Consider the following 23,780-nt stretch of genomic DNA (forward strand, 5'->3'; position numbering starts at 1 on the left):
GAAAGTGGTGTGTTAAAATCTCCTACTACTGTTGTAGAGTTGTCTGTTTTTCCTTTCAATTCAGTTAATATTTACTTTATGTATTTTGGAGCTTTTTCATTGGGTGCATAGATATTTATTATGGTAATGTCCTCTTGGTCAATTGAAACTTTTAGCATCATATAGTGTCCTTTTTTGTCCCTTATACTGTTTTTTACCTTGAAGTCTATTTTACCGAAAATTAATATTGCCATTCCTTCTATTTTTTGCTTGCCATTAGCTTGATATATTTTTTCCACCCTTTAATTTTTAATTTATTTTTATCTTTGTGTCTAAGGTGGGTCTCTTGTAGGGAGCATATAGATGGGTCTTCTTTTCTTATCCAATCTGCCACTCTCTTTCTCTTGACTGGTGCATTTAATCCATTCACATTGAATAGTGTGATTAGTGATAAATATGAATTTATTGATGTCATTATGTCGTGTTTTTTGTTGTGTTGTAGGTGAATTCCTTGTTTCAACTATTTTTCTGTGTTGAATTAACTTTGTTATCAAGTGTTTTTTTCTCTTTCCCTCATTATTGTTGGTTTTGTGCTTACTAAGCCCTTATGTTTTCCTTTTCTCTGAGTTTTCTTAGGAGAATTGTTAATTATCTTTGTGGTTACCCTGAAGTAAATTCTCATTTCCCAAAGTTTGGGACAGTTTGTTCTATAAAGACGTAGTCCTCCTGTCTTCCTCTCCATTTGGAACTTTTGTAATAAAAACTTTTATTTTCTCTATCTGCTTTGTTGCTGGTGCCATCAGCAGACTGACTCCTTTATTTCTCTATGTACATTTCTTATGAGCTTATTTTGAGAGTATTTTTCTGGTTTGGTTTGTAGGTGGTGATGTCTAGTATCTTGATTGTAATTTGTTGTTCTCTGTTGTGGGTTCTCTATTGGAAGTACTCCCTTTAGCATTTTTTGTAGGACTGGTCTGCTTTTCACAAACTCCCTTACTTTCTGTTTGTGTAAGAATGCCTTGATTTCACCCTCATATTTGAGGGACAATTTGGCTGGATATATGATTTTTGGGAGCTCTGGTAGTGTAGTGCCTAAGGCACTTGACTGCTAACCAGAAAGCTGGTGGTTCAAACCCACCAGCCACTCCTCAGAAGGAAGATGGGGCAATCTACTTCCATAGTGATACTGCCTCGGAAACCCAAGGAGGGATCACTATAAGTTGGATCCGACTCGACAGCACATAACAATAACAACATATGATTTTTGGTTGGAATTTATTTTCCTTCAAGTTTATATCTATATCTATATCTATCTATCTATATCTATCTATCTATCTATCTATCTATCTATCTATCTATCTATCTATCTATCTGTCATCCCTCTGCCCTCTTGCCTACATGGTTTCTGCTGAGAAATCAGAACTTAATCTTATTTGGTTTTGGAAAATTTGATTATGGTATGTCTTGATGACTTTCTCTTGGGATCTATCCAGTATAGGGTTCATTGAGCTTCTTGGATGAATACATTTTCTTTCTTCATGATATGTGGAAGATTTTCTGTTAGCAAGTCTTCAACAATTTTCTCAGTGTTTTTTTTTTTTTTCCCTCCTCTTTTTCTAGTATTCCAATCAGGTATATGTTGTTTCTTTTCATATCATTTCATGTAACTCTTAGGTTCTCTTCATTTCTTTTAAATCTTTGTTCCGATTTTTCTTCATATAGGCTGGCATCAAAGGATTTGTCTTCTAGCTGGAAATGCAGTCTTCAGCTAGTTCTAGTCTACTCTTTTGTCCTTCCACCACGTTATCTATTTCCATAATTTTAGTGTTCATCTTCTGTATTTCTAATTGCTGTTTTTGTATGAGTTCTAATTGAGTGTTTATGTTGTTATTTGGTTCTTGAATGGTTTTCCTAAATTCTTCCAAGGTACTGTCTGTCTTCTTGCTGTTTCAGTGTATGGTTTCCTTGAGCTCTTGGAGGGTTATATATATATTTATACCTTCTGAATTCTTTCTCAGATAGTTCTATTGCTTGTTCTTCCTTTAGGACATGTACCTCTTTACTCTGGACTTTGGCTTTTATTATCTTGTCCTGTTTTTTTTTTTTTTCTTTTTTAATTTGAGGTTGTCTGTTGTTTCCAGACATTTTGAAGTTGTTGTCTTTAACTGTTAGTTATGTATTGATTTGTTTCACCCTGATTTTATGTTTTACTGTATCTGGGGATGTGTAGCTGGTGTACTTCTTAGGTTATTAATTTGACTGTGCTGGATCACTCTCTAGTTCTCTCTCTGTTGGTCCAATCACTAGTGGGGATGCAGGTGCAGGTCTCTGTTCATTGTGAATAGGCTTTGATGTTATGATGAACAGGTGTTGTCTACCATTTGTAGTAGTTACAGTTGCCTAGTGGAAGTTAAATATGTTTCTCCTATTGCACAAGTCAGGGAGAAAGGGAAAAGAGAAAGGAAAAACACAAACAAAAGAAAAAACCAGAAAGGAACCCTGGGATAGAAAGGCCAAAAGGAGTTTTCTGCTTGGGATGAGGGAATTCAGTCAGCAATGTGGGCACAGGCAGGGCATCTCAGGTTGTTTTGGGGGCCTCTGCTGAGTGTGGTGCCCAGGTGTTTCAAATCCAGAAGTATTCCTAAAAGGAAGAGTGTTTCCTCTCTCTGGGTGGAGCAACAAGCCACAAAAACCCAATGTACAGATTCAATCTGCACCACAGGGGTTTCCAGGAGATGGGCCCAAACCCACTGCCTTGCACCCACTCTAGGGCTCTGCTAACTGGTAGGGCACTTCTCCACCCTTTCTCCCATTCTGCTCCAGACTCCATAGCAGCCCAAGACAAGGGGAGGGTAGTGTCCTGATCCATTTACCTATAAGATCTTTGCTCCCCTGCAAAGTCCCAGCTTACCTTGTAAAACTCCCAGTGAGACTATTTTGAGTCCCCAGTACCTGTGGGTTCGATGGTGTTTTCTTTTATTTTTTTTACCTTTTCCTTCCTCCTTGTCCTCTACCCTGCCTCCTGCTCTAGGTCTTTTTTCCCCATCTCTGCCAGCTGGGTGGGCCTGCCTTTTTTTCCCTGTCATTTAGCCTGCTCTCTTTCTTTGCCTTCACTGGATCTGATACTATATTTTCTCCTTAGCTATTCATAACTTTAGTATCTTTATTTGTACGTGCTTTACCTAGTTGTTCTGGGTTTCAGATGGACGAGGGAGTGATTGTGGATATTAGCTGCAGGATGCCATCTTCCGATCAGCACTCCCATATCTGTAAATCTTTATGGAAGCACATGGCCCCATCTTTCTTCCACAGAGCAGCTGGTGGGTTTGAACCTTTTGGTTAGCTGACAAATGCTTTAAACACTACACCACCAGAACTCCTAATTATCTGTTGGTATGAAACAAATTGCCCACAAACTTAGAGGCTTAAAACAATAATCATTCATTATCTCTTGTGGGTCTTCTAGATCAGGATTTCAAGAGCATCTTGATTGGGTGGTTCTCACTTTGAGTCTCTTTTGAGGTAGCTGGTTCTGCAGTCATCTGAAGGCTTGTTTGGGGCTGAATGGCCCATTCTCAAGATGGTACTCTCATATATCTGACAAGTTGATGCTGGCAAACTCCTTCCTTTCCACAGTAAGCTTCTCCATTGACTTGCTTGAGAATCCTCACAACATGGGGGTTGACCTCCTCAGGAGGGAGCAATTGCAAAATACTAAGAACTCTGGTAGCATAGTGCCTAAGGCACTTGATTGCTAACCAGAGGGCTGGCGGTTCAAACCCACCAGACACTCCTTGGAAGGAAGGTGGGGAAGTCTACTTTCGTAGTGATACTGCCTCAGAAACCCAAGGAGGAGTTGCTATGAGTTGGGTCTGACTCGACGGGACATAACAACAACAACAACAAAGTGAAGTGAAGGCAAACAATGATATACAGGCAGATAGATGGGTGGATAGGCCATGTAGGGGGGAGTGTGCCCAAGACCATGTATAGGGTTGGCAGACAATGTTTCTATAAGTGTATTTGTATATTCTGTAAGAATTCCCTGGTATATAGTAGAGCTGACAAGGGACAAGGTTGTAGTCACTTCTTGGCCACAGCTGGCTACCCAGAGGGAGTGAGTAGTTGCACCTGTGGGCTCAGGACCATAGTCACAGGGGGCATCAAGCTCAATTGGCATAACATACTACACAAAAATATTGTTTCATATCCATGGGAGGTACAGACAACAAATATGAACCCTTTTGCACATATAGTACTGTGTTGTCAGTGAAGGCAAACATGGGTATATGGATGGATAGATGGGTGGACAGGCTGAAAGATTAGATATGTCTATGAAATGGGGAGGGTATCCAAGAACATATATAGGGTTGGCAGACAATGGTCCTATAAGTTTATGTGAATGATCAGAATTCCCAGGTGTATAGCAGAGCTGACAAGGGGCAAGGTTGTGGTCGCTGCTTGATCACAGCCAGCTACCCAGAGAGACCAAGTAGTTGAACCTGTGGGCTTGGGACCATAGTTGCAGGGGACATCAATTGGCATAACATACTATACAAAACATTGTTCCACCTCCTACTTTGGCGAGTAGTGACTGGGATCTTAAAAGCTAGCAAGCTGCCATCTAGATGCAACGATGGGTTTCTCCTTGTCCAGAGCAAAGAAGAATGAAGAAAACCAAAATTCATGGAAACAATTAGTCCTAGTGACTGGTACACCATTCGATCTGCAGTGTATACAATTATGAGACCAGAAGAAGTAGGCCTGGCTACCACTGTCATCCACTTGGAAGGAAACCCTTGATAGAGAGGGAGAACAATGTGGAACAAAACTCACAATCATTTGGAGAAAAAAAAAAGTGGGAACCAGGTTTGCTGGTCTGGTAGAGCCTGGTGGAACCACTGAGACTATGGCCCCTAGCTGCCCTTCAGGTCTGGAATTGAAGCCACACCTGTGGTTTCCAGCCAAACAGAATGCAGGCATATGAGTTGAACATTTACCTCAGGTAGATACACTCCTTGGAGAGAACAGTCATAGGAGAAAGAAGGGCTGCTTATGCACAGGGAGACAGCTCAGGGGTCAGGAGTGTATGGAGGGATGGACACTGGGAAGAGGTAACTATGGGGAGGAAGTGGGAGGGGAGCTGTTGCATTGTGTTAAACTGTGGTCAATGACATGAGATAAAGTATATGTGAACTGCTGTATGGAAAGTGATTTTGCTCGGTAAATCTTCACCCAAATCACAATAAAAATAAATTATATATATATACTGTTCCACATCCTACTTTGGTGAGTAGTGACTGGGATCTTAAAAGCTTGCAAGCAGCCCTCTAGATGCAACAATGGGTCTCTCCTTGTCCAGAGCAAAGAAGAGTGAAGAAAACCAAAGACCCATGGAAACAATTAGTCCAAGTGACTGGTACACCATGCGATCCTCAGCCTATACAACTATGAAACCAGAAGAACTAGATGGTGCCTGGTTACTACAGTCAACCACTCAGAAGGGGAATCTCTGTAGGAGATCCTGGATAGAGTGGGAAAACAATATGAAACAAAACTCAAAATCATAAAAAAAGGACCAAGTTTGGTGGTCTGATAGAGCCTGGTAAAACCACTGAGACTATGGTCTCTAGTTGCCCTTTAGGTCTGGAACTGAACCCACTGCTGTGGCTTCCAGCCAAACAAAAGACAAACATATGAGCTGAACATTTACACTAGGTAGATACACTCCTTAGAGACATCAATCATGGGAGACGGGAAGGGCTGTGTATGCACAGGGAGACAGCTTGGGGTGCAGGAGTGCATGGAGGGAAGGACACAGGGAAGAGTTAACTATGGGGAGGAAGTGGGTAGGGAGCTGTTGCATTGTGGTAAATTGTAGTCAATGTCATGAGACAAAGTGTATGTGAACTCCTGTATGGAAAGTGAATTTGCTCTGTAAACTTTTACCCAAATCACAATAAAAATTAAAAAAAAATAAGTACTAAAGTGAAAACTGCAGATCTTTTATGACCTAGCCACAGAAGTCATACCCACCACTTCTTCTATATGATATTGGCCACATAGGCTAGCCCTGGTTCAGTTTGGAAAGGGACTATTCAAATGCATGACTATCAGGATCCACCTTTGAAGTTTGCTGCCATAATACCACCATCACACCTAAAACTAAAACTTCACAATAATTTTCTAATATTTTTAATATTGTTGGTTTCCAAATTTTCCCAATTATTTCTTGAATCAGGATCCAAATAAGTTCCACATATTGCAGTTTTCAATATCTTTCTTAAGTTCCCAAATCTATAGGTTCCTCTTTCTTTTCTTCTTCTTCTTTTTTTTTTTTCTTTCTTGCAATTTATTTCTTTGACTCTTTGAGTTTTTGGTGAGGATTAAATGAGGTAACATTGGTAAAAAACCTACCACAAGGTAGGCTTGCCCTTAGGCCTACTGCTCGCTTATATGCTGACTTTGTGTGACTTAGAGGAAGGCATTCCTCTCTCAAGTGAGGCCATTATTGCACCACCTGGACAATCATCCAGTCCTGGCTCCTGGTGGAAAGTACTAGCTCTGAGGTGTGAGAGTTAGTTCCATTATTCAAACTTTGAAAATCAGTAGTCAGAGCATGTGGGTTCCATTAAGTATCAGGAGAAGCTGTTGCTGCTGCTTGGACCCGTCTCCCTGATTCGGCCTAGCTCTGACCAGGAAAGCTTTCAAGAGGTCTAGAGACCATAGACTTAGCTGCTGACACCCATACCTGCCCTTTCATGTGCTCCAGATGAAAGATACATATGCTACCAATGGTGTGCACACTCTACTCCTTAACGCCCACTCCCCACATGAGGCTTCACTTAGGCATCAGATTAGTTAGGAACTTCCTTACTGAATTTCCTATCAGGAAAATGGGAATTAGGTCTGCACAATGGTAGATGGAGAAGAGGAGCGGCCACTGTTAATACCTGAGCCACTGGGGGGACAGAGTATAGATACACACACGCAAATGTGCATGTGATGGTGTGCATACATGTACTCTTCTGAGTGTGTAAAAGGCCTTACTGGTGTGGATTTATATAGGAGGAAGACCTTCACTGCTGTTTTGAGCTTGATCAGGAAGTCCAGGAGTTTCTCGGTTTTCCCATGTTTTTATATGTTGTTGTTGTTATGTGCCGTCAAGTCGGATCCGACTCATAGCGACCTCTCCTTGGGTTTTTGAGGCAGTATCACTATGGAAGTAGATTGCTTAATCTACCTTCAGAGGAGTGACTGGTAGGTTTGAACCGCCAGCCTTCTGGTTAGCAGTCAAGAGCCTTAGGCACTATGCTACCAGACTCCCATGATTTTATATAAGTATATTTAAGTCCACAGATGGCAGGAAAGGTACCCTTGTGCAGTATACAACCTGGATAACTATATGTGGGACTCTTGCCTGCATTCACTGGTTGTTCCATCTTTCAGCTGATCTCTCCAAATAGAATAAAACCACCTTAAGCTCAAACATATCTATTTCCCTCAAACAGATTCAGGATTCCTGAGATCTCTGAATACATTGAACATTCCTGCTGAAGGTTTGCTTCTTTCAAGTCATGATGCTCTTCCTTCTACTCTCCTTGGCTCTCTTTTCAGGTAAGAGTTAGGGTAGGATCATATCTAGCCCTCCAGTCTGTGGTCTATTTTGTTGTTATTGTTGTTAATCACCGTCAAGTGGATTCTGACTCATGACAACCCCATGTGTGCAGAGCAGAATTGTGCTTCATAGAATGCTTTTTTTTTTTCTTGTATTTTTTTCCTTTATTATTGTGATTTGGGTGAAAGTTTACAGAGCAAATTCATTTTCCATACAGCAGTTCTTACACACTATGTTTCATGGCATTGGTTACAATCGCCATAATGTAACAGCTCTCTTCCCACTTCCTCCTGTCATTACATTTTGCTTGTGTCCTTCTCTCCCACTCATTCCTGCCCTCTGAGATATCTCCCTGTACAAATACTGTCCTTCTGATTTTCCATAGTTTATTGTTCTAAAGAGTGTACCTACCTGGTGTAAATATTCATCTTACGTGCCTGTCTATTGTTTAGCTGGAAGCCACAGGAATGAGTTCAATTCCAGGCCCAAAGGTGATTAGGAACCGTAGTGTCTATCAGACCAGTAAGCCTGGTATTTTTTATGATTTTGAGTTTTGTTCCACATTTTTCTCCTACTCTACCCAGGATCTCCAATTTTGATCCCTTTCTGAGTGGTTGGGAGAGTTAGATGGGCACCATCTAGTTCTTTTGGTCTCAGGGTCACATAGCCTGAGATAAGATAGAAAAACTTGCAACAAGACTACTACTACTGCAATAACTAGAAAAAAAACTGGACAAATTAAAAAATCATAGCTGTCTCCCTATGCATAAGGAGCCCTTCTTTCTCCCATGATTGTTCTCTCCAAGGAGTATATCTACCTGAGGTAAATGTTCAACTCATATGCCTATCTTTTGTTTGGCTGGAAACCACGGTGTGGGTTCAATTCCAGACCTGAAGGGCAGCTAGGGGCCATAGTCTCAGTGGTTCCACCAGGCTCTATCGGACCAGCAAACCTGGTCCCCCCCCTTCTTTTTTTTTTTCTCCAAGTGATTTTGAGTTTTGTTCCACATTGTTCTCCCTCTCTATCAAGGATCTCCTACATCCCTTCCAAGTAGATGGCAGTGGTAGCCAGGCACCATCTAGTTCTTCTGGTCTCATAGTCATATAGGCTGCAGATCAGATGGTGTAGCAGTCACTAGGAGTAACTGTTTCCATGAATTTTGGTTTTCTTCATTCTTCTTTGCTCTGGATGAGGAGAGACCTATCATTGCATCTAGATGGAAGCTTGCTAGCTTTTAAGATCCCAGTTGCTACTCGCCAAAGTAGGAGGTGGAACAATGTTTTGTGTAGTATGTGATGCCGATTGAGCTTAATGTTCCCTGCAACTATGGTCCCAAGCCCACAGGTTCAACTACTCAGTCCCTCTGGGTAGCTGGCTATGACCAAACAGTGACCACAACCTTGCCCCTTGTCAGTTCTACTATACACCTGGGAATTCTGATCATTCACATAACCTTATAGGACCATTGTCTGCCAACCCTATACATGTTCTTGGATACACTCCCCACTTCATAGACATACCTAGTAGTTCAGCCTGTCCACCCATCTATCCATGTTTGCCCTTACTGACAATGCTGTACTGTATGTGCAAAAGGGTTCATCTTTGTTTTCTGTACCTCCCATGTACCTCTCTATGTCTTTCCCATCCTCAATGCCGCCATAGTGGTCACTCACATTTGGTACATTGCCCTTCTCTTCACCCAAATCAATACTTATCTCTATCTATCTAACAGTATTCCCTCCCCTCCCCTCCCAACCCTGGTAACCAACAAAGAAAATTTTCTTCTATAGATAAACCTTTCCTTAACTTTTACAATAGCGGACTAATACAATATTTGTCCTTTTGTGATTGATTTATTTCACTCAGCCTAATGTCCTCCAAGTTCATCCACATTATGCAGTGTTTAGAAGATTCTACATTATTCTTTTATGATGCATAGTATTTCATTGTGTGTATGTACCATAGTTTGGTTATCCTTGAATGGATATATTCTTGTCTTTCATCATATTGGGGAAATTCTCTTCCAACAAATCTCCAACAATTTTCTCTGTGCTTTTATTTGTCTTTTCCTATTCTGGAATTCCTACTACATGCAGGTTAGTCCTCTTGATGGTATCCCACATGAATCTTAGACTTTCTTCATTTTGTTTTGATCTTTTTTCTGATTGATCCCTTATCAAGGAAGTATTAAGGTATTTGTCTTTGATCTCACTAATTCTGATTTCCATTGATTCAATTGTACTTCTTTGTCCATTCTATGTGTTATCTATTTCTGAAATTTTAGTATTTATCTTCTGGATTTATATCTGTAGATTTTGTATCATTTCTAATTTTTTGTTTATTTTGTCATTTTGTTCTTGTATTGTATTCTAAAATTGTTTCAGGGTTTTGTCTGTTTTCCTTAATTTTGTCAGTGTTTTTCTTGATCTGTCTCTCAATCTATTGAAGGTACCTAAATATAATTCTTTTGAATTTCTTATCAGGGAGTGTCAATGCTGTTTCTTCTTTAAGAATGTTTTCTGGGTCTGTATCCTGGTTCCTGTTTCTACTATTTTATATTGCTTCTTTGTGTGGACTGTGATAGTCTGTTGTGTCCGAGACATTGTGATGTCATTGCATTATATTTAATTGGTGATTGTATGTTATGTGATTCACCCAAGATTTTTTATTTGTTTTGTTTTGATATATCTGAGTAAGCAGGGTACTGTGCTCCTCTATTCACTAGTTGGCAGCACTTATTCACCCACCACTTGTCTCTTGGTGCGTGTGATAGAGAATGAGAGTGAGCGTACTGATCTCTGTTAGCTGTTTGTGAAGAGCAGTTAAGGGTGAGTCAGGCTTTTATCGACTATTGTCTGTCATTGGCCAGTTGGAGCAGGAACAAGTGGTGGCCCTCATTCAGTAGGTGGGACAGTAGGAGGTGCAGGTATGGTTGGGTTGTGTGGGCATGGTTAGTGTCTCCTACTCAGTTAGAAAAAAACAGTAATCTAAAAAACCACCAAAAAAGTGAAAACAACATTACAAAAAAACACAAACTGCATAAACACACAGAAACAATCACTAAAAATTAAAAAACAAAACAAAACAAAACAAAAAAAAACAGTAGGACAGGCAATAAATGAGAATATTTTAAGAAATATTTTAAAAAGACAAAAGAAATCTAAATAGAAAAAGAGAAAAAAACACAGTACCTGAAGATGGAGGAATAAGAGAAAAGAGCTAGAGTAAAAGCATAATAAAGGAAAAAATGAAAAAAAAAAGAAAAAAGAAAAATAAGAGGTTGGAAGAACCAAAAGAGAGAAAAAGATGGGAACCAGGAAAAGGATGAGGAAAAAAAAAAAAAAAACCCTAGAACCCAGAAAGGGAAAAAAGAAAGAATAAATTAAAGAGGAAGAAAAAAAGAATAATTTGAAAACAGAGAAACAAAAACAAAATCTGGTGGGGGTGGGGGGGTGGCAGCAAGGCAGCACCCAGGCTCAGAGCACACAGACTGGGATGGAATTCCTGCCAGTCTAGAAGGTGTCTGGAGGTGGGGGATGGCTACACCTCCATTCACCAAGAGGGTGTGGAGTGTAAGAGTAACAAGGGGAATACTGGACCTTTCCAGTTGTCAGCCCATGCTGTCCTTGGCAAGCAGCGCCTATTAGGTCACTGGGATCCTAATGCTGCTGCTTTAAATATCCAAAATGGCCATACCACTTGTAAATGTTCAAAATGGCTGCACCCTCCAAGCAGTGGAAAGTCCATAGCTCAGTTTGTCTCCTTCTTCGCTGTTTCTCTTTTTAGTAGTCAGCCACCAGTGCAGTTGTCCATGCAGCCCTTGGCGAACAGGGCTGATTTTTACGTTACTGGCCCAGGTCATAACACCACTTGTAAATATTCAAACTGGCCATGCCATGAGGGTAGCTGACAGTCCACAGCTCCATTTATCTCCTTATTCACTGTTTTCATTCAGGTTTTATTGTTGTTGTTGTTGTTGTTAAGTGCCGTCGAGTCGGCCCCGACTCATAGCGACCCCTCCTTGGGTTTCCGAGGCAGTATCACTACGGAAGTAGGATTGCCCAACCTTCCTTCTGAGGAGTGGCTGGTGGGTTTGAACCGCCAGCCTTCTGGTTAGCAGTCAAGTGCCTTAGGCACTATGCTACCAGAGCTCCCTCAGGTTTTATTAGTGGTTGGTATTTAACCCACTTTTGTATCCTTCCTTTTCAAAACTCAGGGATCCAGGATTATCTTCTGTCTGTGTCAACTGGTTTCTCTTTTCTTTGTTGAAGAAGGTCTGTGTGGCTTGTCTGTCTATTCTGCCATCTTCCCATCAAAAAATTTTGTGAAGATATGCAAGTACAGGATTTTCCCCTTTCTGCCCATACCCGGCTCTGCCGCCTCCAGCTCTGTGACCTTTGAAAGTTACTGCTCTCCTCTCTGCATCAGTGCTCCTGCCTGTAAACTGAGGATCTAAACACAATCTTCCTTGTGAGGTTGTTATGAGAATAAAATGACTTCAGGGATGAGAGCGCACTTGGTAGCATGGTTCCAGCCACTGTGATCCATAGTTTAGGCAGCATTTGAAGGGTCCCCAGGACACATTTGGAAGAGTGAGAGGTGCATGGGCTCTGCTGCCCTCATTTCCTCTCCTGTGTCAGACATTTGCCCAGCCATGGTCAAGCTGGACACAGTGTGCATGACTTCCTTATTATACAATATCCTGGGATGGTAGAAGTGCCTCACATTGGCCTGGTACAGAGGAAATATGATGTTCTTAGCCCTTAAAGACAGAAGCAAAGTCCCTTGATTTTCAGCCCTATGCATCCTGCAGAAGGAAATGACCCCTAAACCTTCTCACTTTCTTTTTGAGGTGCTGTGGTGGGGTACAAGATAGGGGCAGAGGATCTACTTAAAATTAAGCCTCAGGCTCTTCAACCCTTCTTGCTAAACAATGGTTTGGAATTGTTAGGTGCAGTCCAGTCAGCTTTGACTCATAGCAACCCTATATATAACAGAACAAAACACCGTGGGGTCCTGCACCAGCCTTACAATCCTTGCTATACCTGAGCCTATCACCGTAGCCATTGTGTCAATCCATCTCACTGAGGACCTTCCCCTTCTTCATTGATCTTCCACTTTACCAACCATGATATCCTTCTCCAGGGAATGGTCCATTCTGACAACATGACCAAAGTACGTGACATGAAGTGTGGCCATTCTCGCTTCCAAGGAGCATTCCAGCTGCACTTCTTCCAGGACAGATCTGTTAGTCCTTCTGGCAGTCCTTGGCACTTCCAGTATTTTTTGCCAACACCGTAGCTCAAAAGCATCAATTCTTCTTCAGTCTTCCTTATTCATTGTCCATCTTTCATATGCATATGAGGCTATTGAAAATACTATAGCTTGGGTTAGGTGCCCCTTAGTCTTCAAAGAGACATCTTTGCTCTTCAGCACTTTAAAGAAGTTTTTTTTGCAGATTTTCCCAGTGCAATATGCCATCTGATTTCTTGACTGCTGCTTCCATTGGTGTTGATATTGGAAATAAGTAATATGAAATATTTGACAACTTCAACCTTTTTTCCATTAATCATGATGCTGTTTATTGGTGCAGTTGTGAGGATTTTTGTTTTCTTTATGTTGAAGAACATCAATGTGTCGTCTGCATATTGCAGATTGTTAATGAGTCTTCCTCCAATCCTGATGCCACATTCTTCTTCATATAGTCCACCTTCTCATATTATTTACTTAGCATACAGATTGAATAAGTATGGTGAAAGGATATTACCCTGATGCACTTCCTTCCTGATTTTAAACCATGCAGTATCCCCTTGTTCTGTTTGAAAAACAGCCTCCTGATCTATGTACAGGTTTTTCATGAGCACAATTAAGTGTTTGGAGTTCCCATTCTTCACAATATTATCCATAATTTGTTATGATCCACACAGCTGAATGCTTTTGTGTAGTCAAAAAAGCACAAGTAAACATCTATTTGGTATTCTTTGCTTTCAGCCAAGATCCACCTGACATCAGTAATGATATCCCTCGTTCCACATTCTCTCCCAAATCCAGCTTGCATTTCTGGTAGTTCTCTGTCAATATACTGCTGCAACAATTTTCGAATTATCTTCAGCAAGATTTTTCTTGAATGTGATATCAATGATATAATTTGATAATTTCCACATTCTGTGGGATCACCTTTCTTTGGAATGGGTACAAATATGGTTCTCTTCCAGTCAGTTGGCCAGGTAGCTGTCTTCCAAATCTCTTGGCATCGACGAGTAAGTGCCTCCAGCACAGCATGCATTTCTTGAAAAATCTCAATGGGTATTCCACCAATTCCTGGGGCCTTGTTTTTCACCAATTCCTTCAGTGCAGGAATTGAGTTGAATTCAACAATTGAGTTGAATTCAACTCCTTCCTTCAATACTTCAATTCCTACAATTCTTGATCATATGCCACCTCCTGAAATAGATGAATATTAACCAATTCTTTTTTGTACAGTGAATCTGTGTATTCCTTCTATTTTCTCTTGATATTTCCTGCATAATTCAAATTTTGCCCATAAAATCTTTCAATATTACAACTCAAGGTTTGAAATTTTTTCTTCAGTTCTTTCAGCTTGAGCAATGCCAAGTGTGTTCTTCTCTTTTGATTTTTTAACTCCTGGTCTTTGCACATTTCTTTATAATAACTGACTTTGTGAGACACCTTCTAAATTCTTGAAGGGGAGAAGGGTAGAAGTCAATATTTAACCCACCCTTAGTCTAGGGAAGGAGTCCCTGGGTGGTGCGAGCAGATAATATGCTTGGTGCTAACTGAAAAGTTGGAGGTTCGAGTTCACCCAACGGTGTCTCAGAAGAAAGTCCTGGTGATGTACTTCTAAAAAATCAGGCTTTGAAAATTCTATGGAGCACAGTCCTACTCTGATACACATAGGATCACCATGAGTCAGAGTCAACACCACAGCAACTGTGTTTTTGGTTTGTTTCTTGGTTTAGGGATAGGGAAATGGGTAAAAATTGCTTCCCAGTGTTTTTATTTATTACCCTCCAGGAGCTGCAATGTGCTTGAAAGGATGTTATGTGTTCGTGTACATGTGTGTATGTATTTTGACAGATGCCATGGTCATGGATGAAAAGGTCAAGGAAAGCTTTGTGCTAGACACAGCTTCTGCCACCTGCAACTATGATGCTCACTATAAGGACTACCCCAAATACTGGTGCCGAGGCTATTTCCGGGACTACTGCAACATCATTGCCTTCACACCTAATAGCAATGGCCGTGTGGCCCTGAGGGACACGGGAAGCCAACTTATTATCACTGTGTCCTGCCTGACCAAGGAGGACACGGGCTGGTATTGGTGCGGCATCCAGAGGGACTTTGCCAGGGATGACATGGATTTTACAGAACTGGTTGTGACTGACAACAGAGGCGCCCTCACCAATGATTTTTGGTCTGATAAAGGTAAGGAGACCTTCAGGTGTCTAGTTGAGGGCAACCCATAGTGGTGGGTGTTTGTTAGTGGGGTAGATACTCACTGAAGCCAATGAATACCAACTCTGACCTCAAGGTTCCTTGGGGGAAACCAAGCTCTATCCCTACCTCCAAGGCAGCATGGTTGTTGATGGTGCTAGGGATTAACTTGGAGTTTGAGGATGAGAAAGTATAGGGGCCCATGGGAAGCTCTTGGAACTCCCTCCCATCTCAGTAGTCTCATTCCTGGAATTAGGATGATGTTCATGGGATCAAATAGGTGTGTAGTTTTTGATGGAAAAAATGAGCTGATGATCAGAGAAGGCTTTGTATTTGCTCTTAAATCTCTGTGCTCCATGGTTTAGTATCAGCTTTGAAGATCTAAATCTTAAAGATTAGTTTCTTGAGAACTAATTATGGTCCAAAAGGTGAACTAGGCACCAGAAAGAACACCCTAAAAAATTGTCCATTTACCATGGGGTACCAGAGGGGCAACATTCACACGGAGGTAATGCAGGACAAACAGGAGTGCATAACTATGAGGGGCATAGGGGGAGAGTTACTGGGCAGGCAGGGGAGGAGACTGGGTTAGGGTTGGGGATGGTAAATGGGGAGTGAAACTAAATGTACACGTAATGTTGAATGTAAAACAAACTCTTAAAATAAATAATAAACAAATATTGTCCATTTAAATAATTTAATAATTGACAGTGAGAAATACCATTGTCTAACTGATCCACACCCTCTTTTATTTTTAAGAAATGCAGTTTACAATAGGAGGTCTTGAAGGGTATGGATGGACCTGGAACCTATAGGGAGAAGTCTGTCCAAGCCAATCAGTCACAATTCTTGGCCAAGCTAAGACATAGGGTCTCCAGATACTCACTACATTTCTTTTTTTGATGGCTGAAATACTTCTTTTTATACCAGAAACTCTCTGCCTCTCAGACTGAAAGTTTTGGAAGGCACTAGCCTCTCTCTCTTTTTCTCCTATAGATTCTTATTGTTTCCCTTTCTAGAAAGGATGTCTTTTCTGTCATAGTCCAGATGAAAATGCCAATAGGGCAGACTTGGGAACACAAAGCAGGATTTCAGGGAGTTGATGGGAAGCCATTCTCTGTTAGAAAGAGAGCTTTTCTCACACTGGACCAACTGGTAACTCATTCATTCAGCAAGCATCTTTATTGGATGGGGAACATCCTTCACACCTAGTGTTTTTTACCTTGGTCTGGTTCCACATTTCCTTAATTTCATAGCTCATCCTGAGTTTTAGGTGCCCAATAAGAGAAGGCTCACCTAGATGCCTTCTTTAGGCTAAATGAAGCACAGACCTCTTCTGGGTCTTATCAGAGAAGCACTGTGGGTGGCCACGGTGGGACTTCTCTCACTGGGTTTGGATGGCTGTCAGAAGGATGTTGTGACAATTACATCACTTACTGATTGTTCCTGAAGGACAGGGACTGGTCTTCTGATACCACTAGTGTCCTTGCCCATGGTCCCCAGCCTGGGACTCTCCAACCACAGATTTTTTCTAGTTCATACAGTGCCTTTGTGCAAATGTGGGGAATGCGCTTCTTCCTCCAGGTGCACAGAGTCCAATCCCAGGGTGCATGGCTTGGCAAATAGAGCGTGGAATGGATTGCCACTGCTACTAGTCCCCTACAGGAGTCCCTGGGTGTTGCAAACAGTTAATGCCCTTGCTGCCAACTGAAAGGATGGAGGATTGAGTCAACCCAGAGACACCTCAGAAGAAAGCCTTGGCATCAACTTCTGAAAAATCAGCCCTTGAAAACTCTATGGAGCACAGTTCTACTCTGACACACATGGACTTGGAGTCAGAATCAACTTGACAACAACTGGTTATTTGTGCCCTATGCAGGGCACAATCATACACCTGGACTTGATACCTCTGCTCTGCCTGGAAGTCAAGCAGGGCACTCACTCTCTAGGGATTGAGAGAATGTCAGGCAGAGATACAGCTGGGAGGCAAAAGAAGGGTCTAGGTGTGGGCTTTGCTTGACTCTCAACAAATCCTTTCTGATTCAGGCCTTCCAGGCAACAAGAATAGAAGCTGCAGGGCTTCCAAAGTTATCCAGAAGGCAGATAACTCCAGGTGAGCTCTAACTTTAGGAGATAAATGGCACAGATGGTGGTGAGGGTAGGAGTGGGAGACAACAACATGAATAATAATTGATTTACAATCTATTACTTTTCAGCTATATATTGTTTCTTGACCTGAATTATATATCCTCAATGTGGTTATTTGGTTTCTCTTAAACAAGTATGGGGAGCTCTGGTAACGTAGTGCCTAAGGTACTTGATTGCTAACCAGAAGACTGACAGTTCAAACCCACCAGCCACTCCTCAGAAGGAAGACGGCTACTCTGAGACCCAAGGAGGGGTCGCTGTGGGTCACAATCAACTCCACAGCAGTAAATTTGGTTTTTGTTTTGGAAACAAGTATGATTTGAAACTCTTGCATGCAAGCAGCAAAAATGCCCTCTAGCTAGTTTAATTAAAAAGGGCAAATCATCTTGAGGAGAAAGCAGTGTCTCATGAAATGCATGGGCAAGAATGTGACCATCCTCAGAAATGGTCAGAAGTGTCATCAGGATTTTATTTCCATCTCTAATTTGCTATTACATGTGTTTGTTTCATTTGCTCTTTAAACTGCCCTTTTTTGCTTTTTGCCATGGGAGAAGATATCCATTCATAGTTTATGAGTTTATTTCTCCCACATTCAATAGACTCACCAGTCTGAGACGGGATTCTCCTACTCCCTGACGCAAATTAATTCCTAAGGAAGGGGCTTGTTGGCCCAGCTTGATCAGGGGGTTCTCTCCAGGTCCAATCAAGTGTGGTCCATGGCATAGGGTCACTGAATAAGAATATAGCTGTCAAGAGCTACTGTAACTGGGTGGCAAGAACAGATTCCAGACCGGGGGTCCTGAGCAGAGAACCAGAGGTGTTTTTCTCTAAGAGACATGAAATCTGTCTGTGATTCCTTCCAGGATGTCCATTCTCATCATCTGCATACTGATCACGGGCTTAGGGATCATCTCTATAATCAGCCATTTGTACAAAAGAAGGAGAAGTCAAAGGAATAGGAGGGGTAAGTAGTAGTTTTGGGGCAGGAATTAGTGAAAACTAAAGGGGTCAAGGAGTAGCTTTCAAAAAAGTGAACATGAGCCCCTTCTTCTTCCACTGACTAGACACATGGAGACCAATGTAGTCAGTCCAAGGGCTGGGGAATACATCTGCTTTATGGTGACAAAGCCATCCTTAGTGATGACGGAAGGGCTTTGTAGTTTCCTTCAGTGGAGGTGTGTGTAGATCAGGGAAGAAGGAGGCCCTGAGATAGCCACACCCAATACCTGGAGAGCTGCATGCCTCCCCAGCACAGAGACTTTGGGAGGCAGCCTTACTCTTTGACCGAAAGAAACTTTCATCTGAAAGGGTTAGGAGCCTAGGTCCCTGTAGAAAGGTCTCCTAAGTCCAGTCAGAAGTGGAAGAGGCCAGGCCCAAGGACCTCACCTCTAGTCTTGAGACAAGGGATAGACACTTCATCTTTGTGTCTCCTTTTGCCCTTGGGTGATTACAGGTAAAAGCCTAACTAGAAGCTCGAAAAACAACCAATCTTCTTTTGCAATTCCCACACCCTTGGTAAGTTTCCTCTTTGGTGATTATTTTTTTTTCCCCCTGAGCCCTGTGGCCCACAGCCCCATTCCTAAGTAGAAAATAGGCAGTATTTTCAGAGTAACTATCCACACAGTTGTCTCCTTCTCCCTTTGGGGCAGCAGCAGGGTCACAGGGGCTGGTCTCTTTGTCCATCAGATCATCTAGGCCACCATGTGGTGATTCTGCTAACTACTGAAGGACAGAGAGCAGAAGCCAGACACAGGCCATTATTGAGCCTGTAGGGTTTTTTTTTTTTTTTCCTTTTTGTTTTTCCTTCTTATTATTTTTGCTGTTTTGAAAAATATGCTCACAAACCACAAAACACCTTGGGGCAGTGAGAGACTGGAGGCACAATTACAAATCAGACTCCAACCTCCTCTGGAGATGGAAATGGAGAAAAACCATATTTCAGAGAAAGCACAAAACCACCACCACCAGTAAGTAAGGTGCAAAGGCTTATATAGTCAGAAGAATTTGAAATCTAAATCCTGGACTGTGAGGTCTGGTACTTTTCCATGTGATATTGTTTGCCCCATTGGCCAGAGCAGGAGCCCTAAGAAATCATTGGCTCCCATAGAATTCCTTGCTTTTTGCCCTTTAGGTCCTTTGGAACTGTGGACACAGTAAGCTTTTTCTCAGTTTGCCCAAAACCACTCCCTGTGGGACACAATTATAGTCTAGATTTTTGAAAACACCTTTGTCATTTCTTTAAGACATGACCAGGGACAAGTTTCTACTTCTCTGGGCTTGTTTTCTTCTCTTCAAAATGAGGACCTCATTTTCACACTCCCCAGGAATTTTCATTCATTTATTCAATCGACAAATAATGGCTGTGCTAGACGTTGCAGATACAAAGATGAGAAAAGAAACAGTATCTGCCTTCCCGGAGCTTATCATGTAGTACGGGAGAAAGACAAACTATCATACAAATGTAAAACTGTCAGCTGAATAAGTACTCCAAAAGAGAGACACATAGTGCTATGAACGTTGAGGCAATGGAACCCAACCATATTCCTTCTTAGCAAGGAGTTATACAACTGTTTTAGCCATGGGCTGATTCCTTGCTCTCAGGCAACCAAAACGTGGCAGCCTGAATCAATAATTCGGTCCCTTCCAACTTTGACATTCCTGGGTTCTGAATGAGTAGTCGTGTTCATAGCACAAAAGGTTGGGAGAGGTGAATGCAAGCCCAGGGCGCTAAACTTTCCTATTAAGCTTTGCAATAATGACACCTGATTTCAGCCCTGAAAATAAACTTGGGTATTTAGTCCCCACAAAGCCCTCATGACAGAGTTTGCAACTTTTGCTGTAGAAACACTAAGCAAAGGTAGACAGACACTCGATCTCACCTCAATCGTCCTTTTCTATTCCTCAACAAAGTAGACGACTCTTTGAAGCTCTTCTCGTGTGTCCTGACTCCAGAGGAAATGGCTCACACTGAACAGATGTGACTGAAGGTTCTTTTTATTTAGTTCATAAATAAAATGATGCTACAAAAGAATTGCCATAACAACTGGTGCACATCTTAGGACTGATTCTAATCTCGCAGGTTTCTGAAGGTTCTCTGCAACCTTGCTGGCGGTGATTTGCAGTTAATAAGAACCATGTTAGCCAGAGCAGCTATGATGGCTACAATCAGATAGGATCCCAAGATCTTAGTTCTCATGCATTTAATTAGCTAAAAGCAAGGAAGAGATGCTGAATCTGGGTCAGGGGACCACAGATCACTTGCATTTATTTGCTAGGCAATAAATTCCTGGCCATTGTTGAATGAACTCCAAGGTATGATGAACTTCTCCTAGGATAGCTCATGGGAAAAGTATTTCTGGAAAAGATTCTTTAAAAGTATAGTATTCCAACCCAGTTATAAATTGATATCAAGTGCTGTCCTACCCAAAGAAATGAAGATAGGTTAAAACAGTGGTTCTCAGGCTGTCTTGGTGAAGAGACTATAGACCATTCATCATATCCTTTATGGGAAAATGCCACCAGACTGAATGGAGGCTGATTTGATCTATGAGGAACCAAGGAGTGAATGATAACTTGAGATATTTTTGCAAATCTGGAAACAGAAATCAAGATAGAGACATTCACAGACTTTGGGTGCAAGCGAGAGTCTGTTATCATTACTGCCATTAATGACCGTAGCTCTTAGCCTCCACCTACATGTTTGCACCCTTTCTGCCCATGCAGTGTTTCTCCTGATATTTCTGGGAGTTCCCACTACTGTCTCTGCTGCCCTCATAAGAACATGATCTTCTAAGTGCCATGGTCTCTTCTAATGTGATGATGGCTAGCCTCAGCCCTCAGAATATTCAAGGAGCGCTGTGGTCTGAAGGAAGGCTTTGACAGGGAGATTGGCTGTGGACACACTCTGCACGGACTCCACATGCTTAGCTCTAGAATCTCATGAAGCCTTTCATGAACACAGTCCCTTCAGCTTCCACTATAACCCTTTCTCCATAGGTAGGGACTCTATGCTACTCAGCAGCCTGATAGGAAGGAATATGGATGGGGATAACATTCCATTCCTCCCATCCTCATGTTTCCATACTGCCCCCTTTCAGAGTAGCAGATCAAACAACATTAAAACTGCTCTCTTTCCCCTCAGCCACAAAACAACCCCCAACCCCTCCCTTGTAGCCATGTAATGAATGCATATAAGGGGTCACTAGCTGACCATTTCTGTAAATAGAAATCCAATTCAGTCTGTTAGGATATCCTACTACACAAGGCAAGATGGCAGACATCAATCTTACACAACAGAAGGAGACATCTATAGATGTCGTAGAAGATTTACACTCACCCTGAGGCAATTGTTTCTCCTGCAAATCCTCCAGGTTTGTTCTGATTCCATGATCCAGGGTTCAAGAACCCATTTTTATCCCCTTTACAAAGATCTTTTGAATCTGTGGTCAATTATTTAGTTACTTACATTGCTCCAGCTAGTGGCTAAGGCACTTGACTGCGAACCAGAAGGCTGGCGGTTCAAACCCACCAGCCACTCCTTGGAAGGAAGATGGGGTAATCTACTTCCGTAGTGATACTGCCTCAGAAACCCAAAGAGGGGTCACTATGAGTCAGGTCTGACTTGATGGTGGCACATAACAACAACAACAACAGGCTGGTTGCATATCAGTTCTCATGATAGGCAAGCTAAAAGCTAGACTTCACCTAGGGCTGTGTTGTTAAGAACAAGAAGGTTCAAGAACACAAAGGGAAGAGCAATTAAGTTGATATTTCATTTACAAATGGATGACTCTAGGACAATGCTTAATCCTACCCTTTCTATGTCAATAAAGCCTGGCTCTGGACTGGAAAGCTGACATGGCTTCTAACTTCAGGGTTGGTAGAATTGTTTGAAGTCAGCCCAGAGCTTGGGAACAGTGCAAACCCATAAAGACCTCCCTCTGTGCTTCCTATAGTCAACTAATGGGAGAAGACCATGATTCTCTGCTGTCCACATTTCCTTAAACTCTGCTTTCTCCTAGGCCTGTTTTGCCCACAGAAGGCATACTCCTTTATCAAACCCTGAGTCCACAGTCTTCTCCCTCAAAAGCAGCTGCCAGGAGCAGCTACTCTCTCTTCAGAATGATCATGCTCTCTTGATCTTGTCACCTGACTTTCCTGGTCTCCCTGCCACCACTTGTTATGTACCGCTAAGTCAATCCCAACTCACAGTGACCCTGTAGAACAGAGTAGAACTACCCCATAGGGTTTCCAAGGCTGTAAATTTCACAGAAGCAGATGGCCACATCTTTCCTTAATAGAGCAGCTAGTGGGTTCAAACCACAGACTTCATGGTTAGCAGTCAAACTTAACCAGTGCACCACAAAGGTTCACTCTTACTGTTACTTACCAGCAGATTATTTTCTGTTTTTGCCTCCATTTCCATATCTATAAGATGATAATTATAATCATTGTAACTCACCATGTTTTGTGAGGATTTACTGCAGTAACACATGCCAAGCACTTAGAATGTGCCTAGATTTTAATAAGCCTCAATACTTGCTATGTGAAACTTTGGTGTGGAACCAAGACACGAGGAATTTGAAGTCGGAGAACTCAACTTAAGTTTTGGTTCTAGCTAGCTGAGTGATGTTGGATAAATTATTTCATCTCCTTGAACTTCAGTTTCCTTGCCTTAATTTTTTTTGTAACTTTTTATTGTGATTTCTGTGAAAGTTTACAAAACAAATTGGTTTTCCATTCAACCATTTATTCACGTTTGGTTTTGTGGCAGTGACTGCAATCCCCACAGTGTAACTCTTCCTGGGTTTCTTCCTGGGTAACTCTTTCTGGGTTTCTCGTTTCCATTATTTGGCGGAAAGGTGTAGTTCAGTTCTATGCTTGAAGTGTGGCTAAAGGCCATAGTCTCAAGGGTTCCACCAGTCTCTATCATACTAGTAATCCTGGTCTTTTGTATGATTTTGAGTTTTGTTCCTTGTCTTAATTTTGTAAAATATTATTTACTGTATTTTTAAAAGAGATTTGCCAAAGCGGCTTCTCTCCTTATTCCTTTCCTATGGACGGAGCTCTGTTAGGATTGCACACTGCAATGGCTCCCTGTGAGAGGGAGTCATCTGTCAGATATGTGAGTCTGGGAGTAGGAACCAGATATACATAATCTGCCTCTTCCTCTTCCTGTTTTTCTCTGTTGGGTATGAACATTTTTCAACAAGCATGTGATCTCTTCTGTAACTTTGGGGGGCAGGCTGAGCCACTGTGGGTGGTCCTGGGGCTTTCCCTGGTCCAGCTCTGTCAACTATGGGATTCAATATTCCAAAGCCCACTCTCTGCAGCTGCACAAGCCATATTCTCCAGTGTCAACTATATTAATAATAAAGATGATATTTTGGTCTGATGAGCACTTTGTCTTCTTTCTCCATTGATTCAGAATTCAGATGGGGAACAGGAGCCCTGCTGAAGATCCCCACTATGGTAAATGAACAACTTCAAGAGATACAAAAAGATTTTTAAGGGAAGCACCCTTCCTTCCCATCCTTGTCCCTCAGTAACCAAGTTCTTCTTCCAGGGCAATCACCATGA

The 23,780-nt window shown here is 41.8% G+C and overlaps 1 protein-coding gene across 1 annotated transcript in view; it reads left to right on the forward strand.

The window, feature by feature from the left end:
• Window positions 1-20,182, forward strand: part of LOC103204103 (transmembrane domain-containing protein TMIGD3) — a 37,555-nt gene extending 17,373 nt beyond the window's left edge. The window contains 6 exon segments of the mRNA XM_007949247.1: window positions 7,491-7,519; window positions 7,522-7,596; window positions 14,697-15,044; window positions 17,100-17,166; window positions 18,065-18,165; window positions 20,112-20,182. Of these exon segments, the coding sequence (XP_007947438.1) occupies window positions 7,491-7,519; window positions 7,522-7,596; window positions 14,697-15,044; window positions 17,100-17,166; window positions 18,065-18,165; window positions 20,112-20,182 (691 nt within the window).
• The last annotated feature ends 3,598 nt before the right edge of the window (window positions 20,183-23,780 follow it).

The sequence above is a fragment of the Orycteropus afer genome, unplaced genomic scaffold (genome assembly GCF_000298275.1).
Source record: "Orycteropus afer afer isolate SDZICR_OR568_19922 unplaced genomic scaffold, OryAfe1.0 scaffold00010, whole genome shotgun sequence".
NCBI lineage: Eukaryota > Metazoa > Chordata > Mammalia > Tubulidentata > Orycteropodidae > Orycteropus > Orycteropus afer.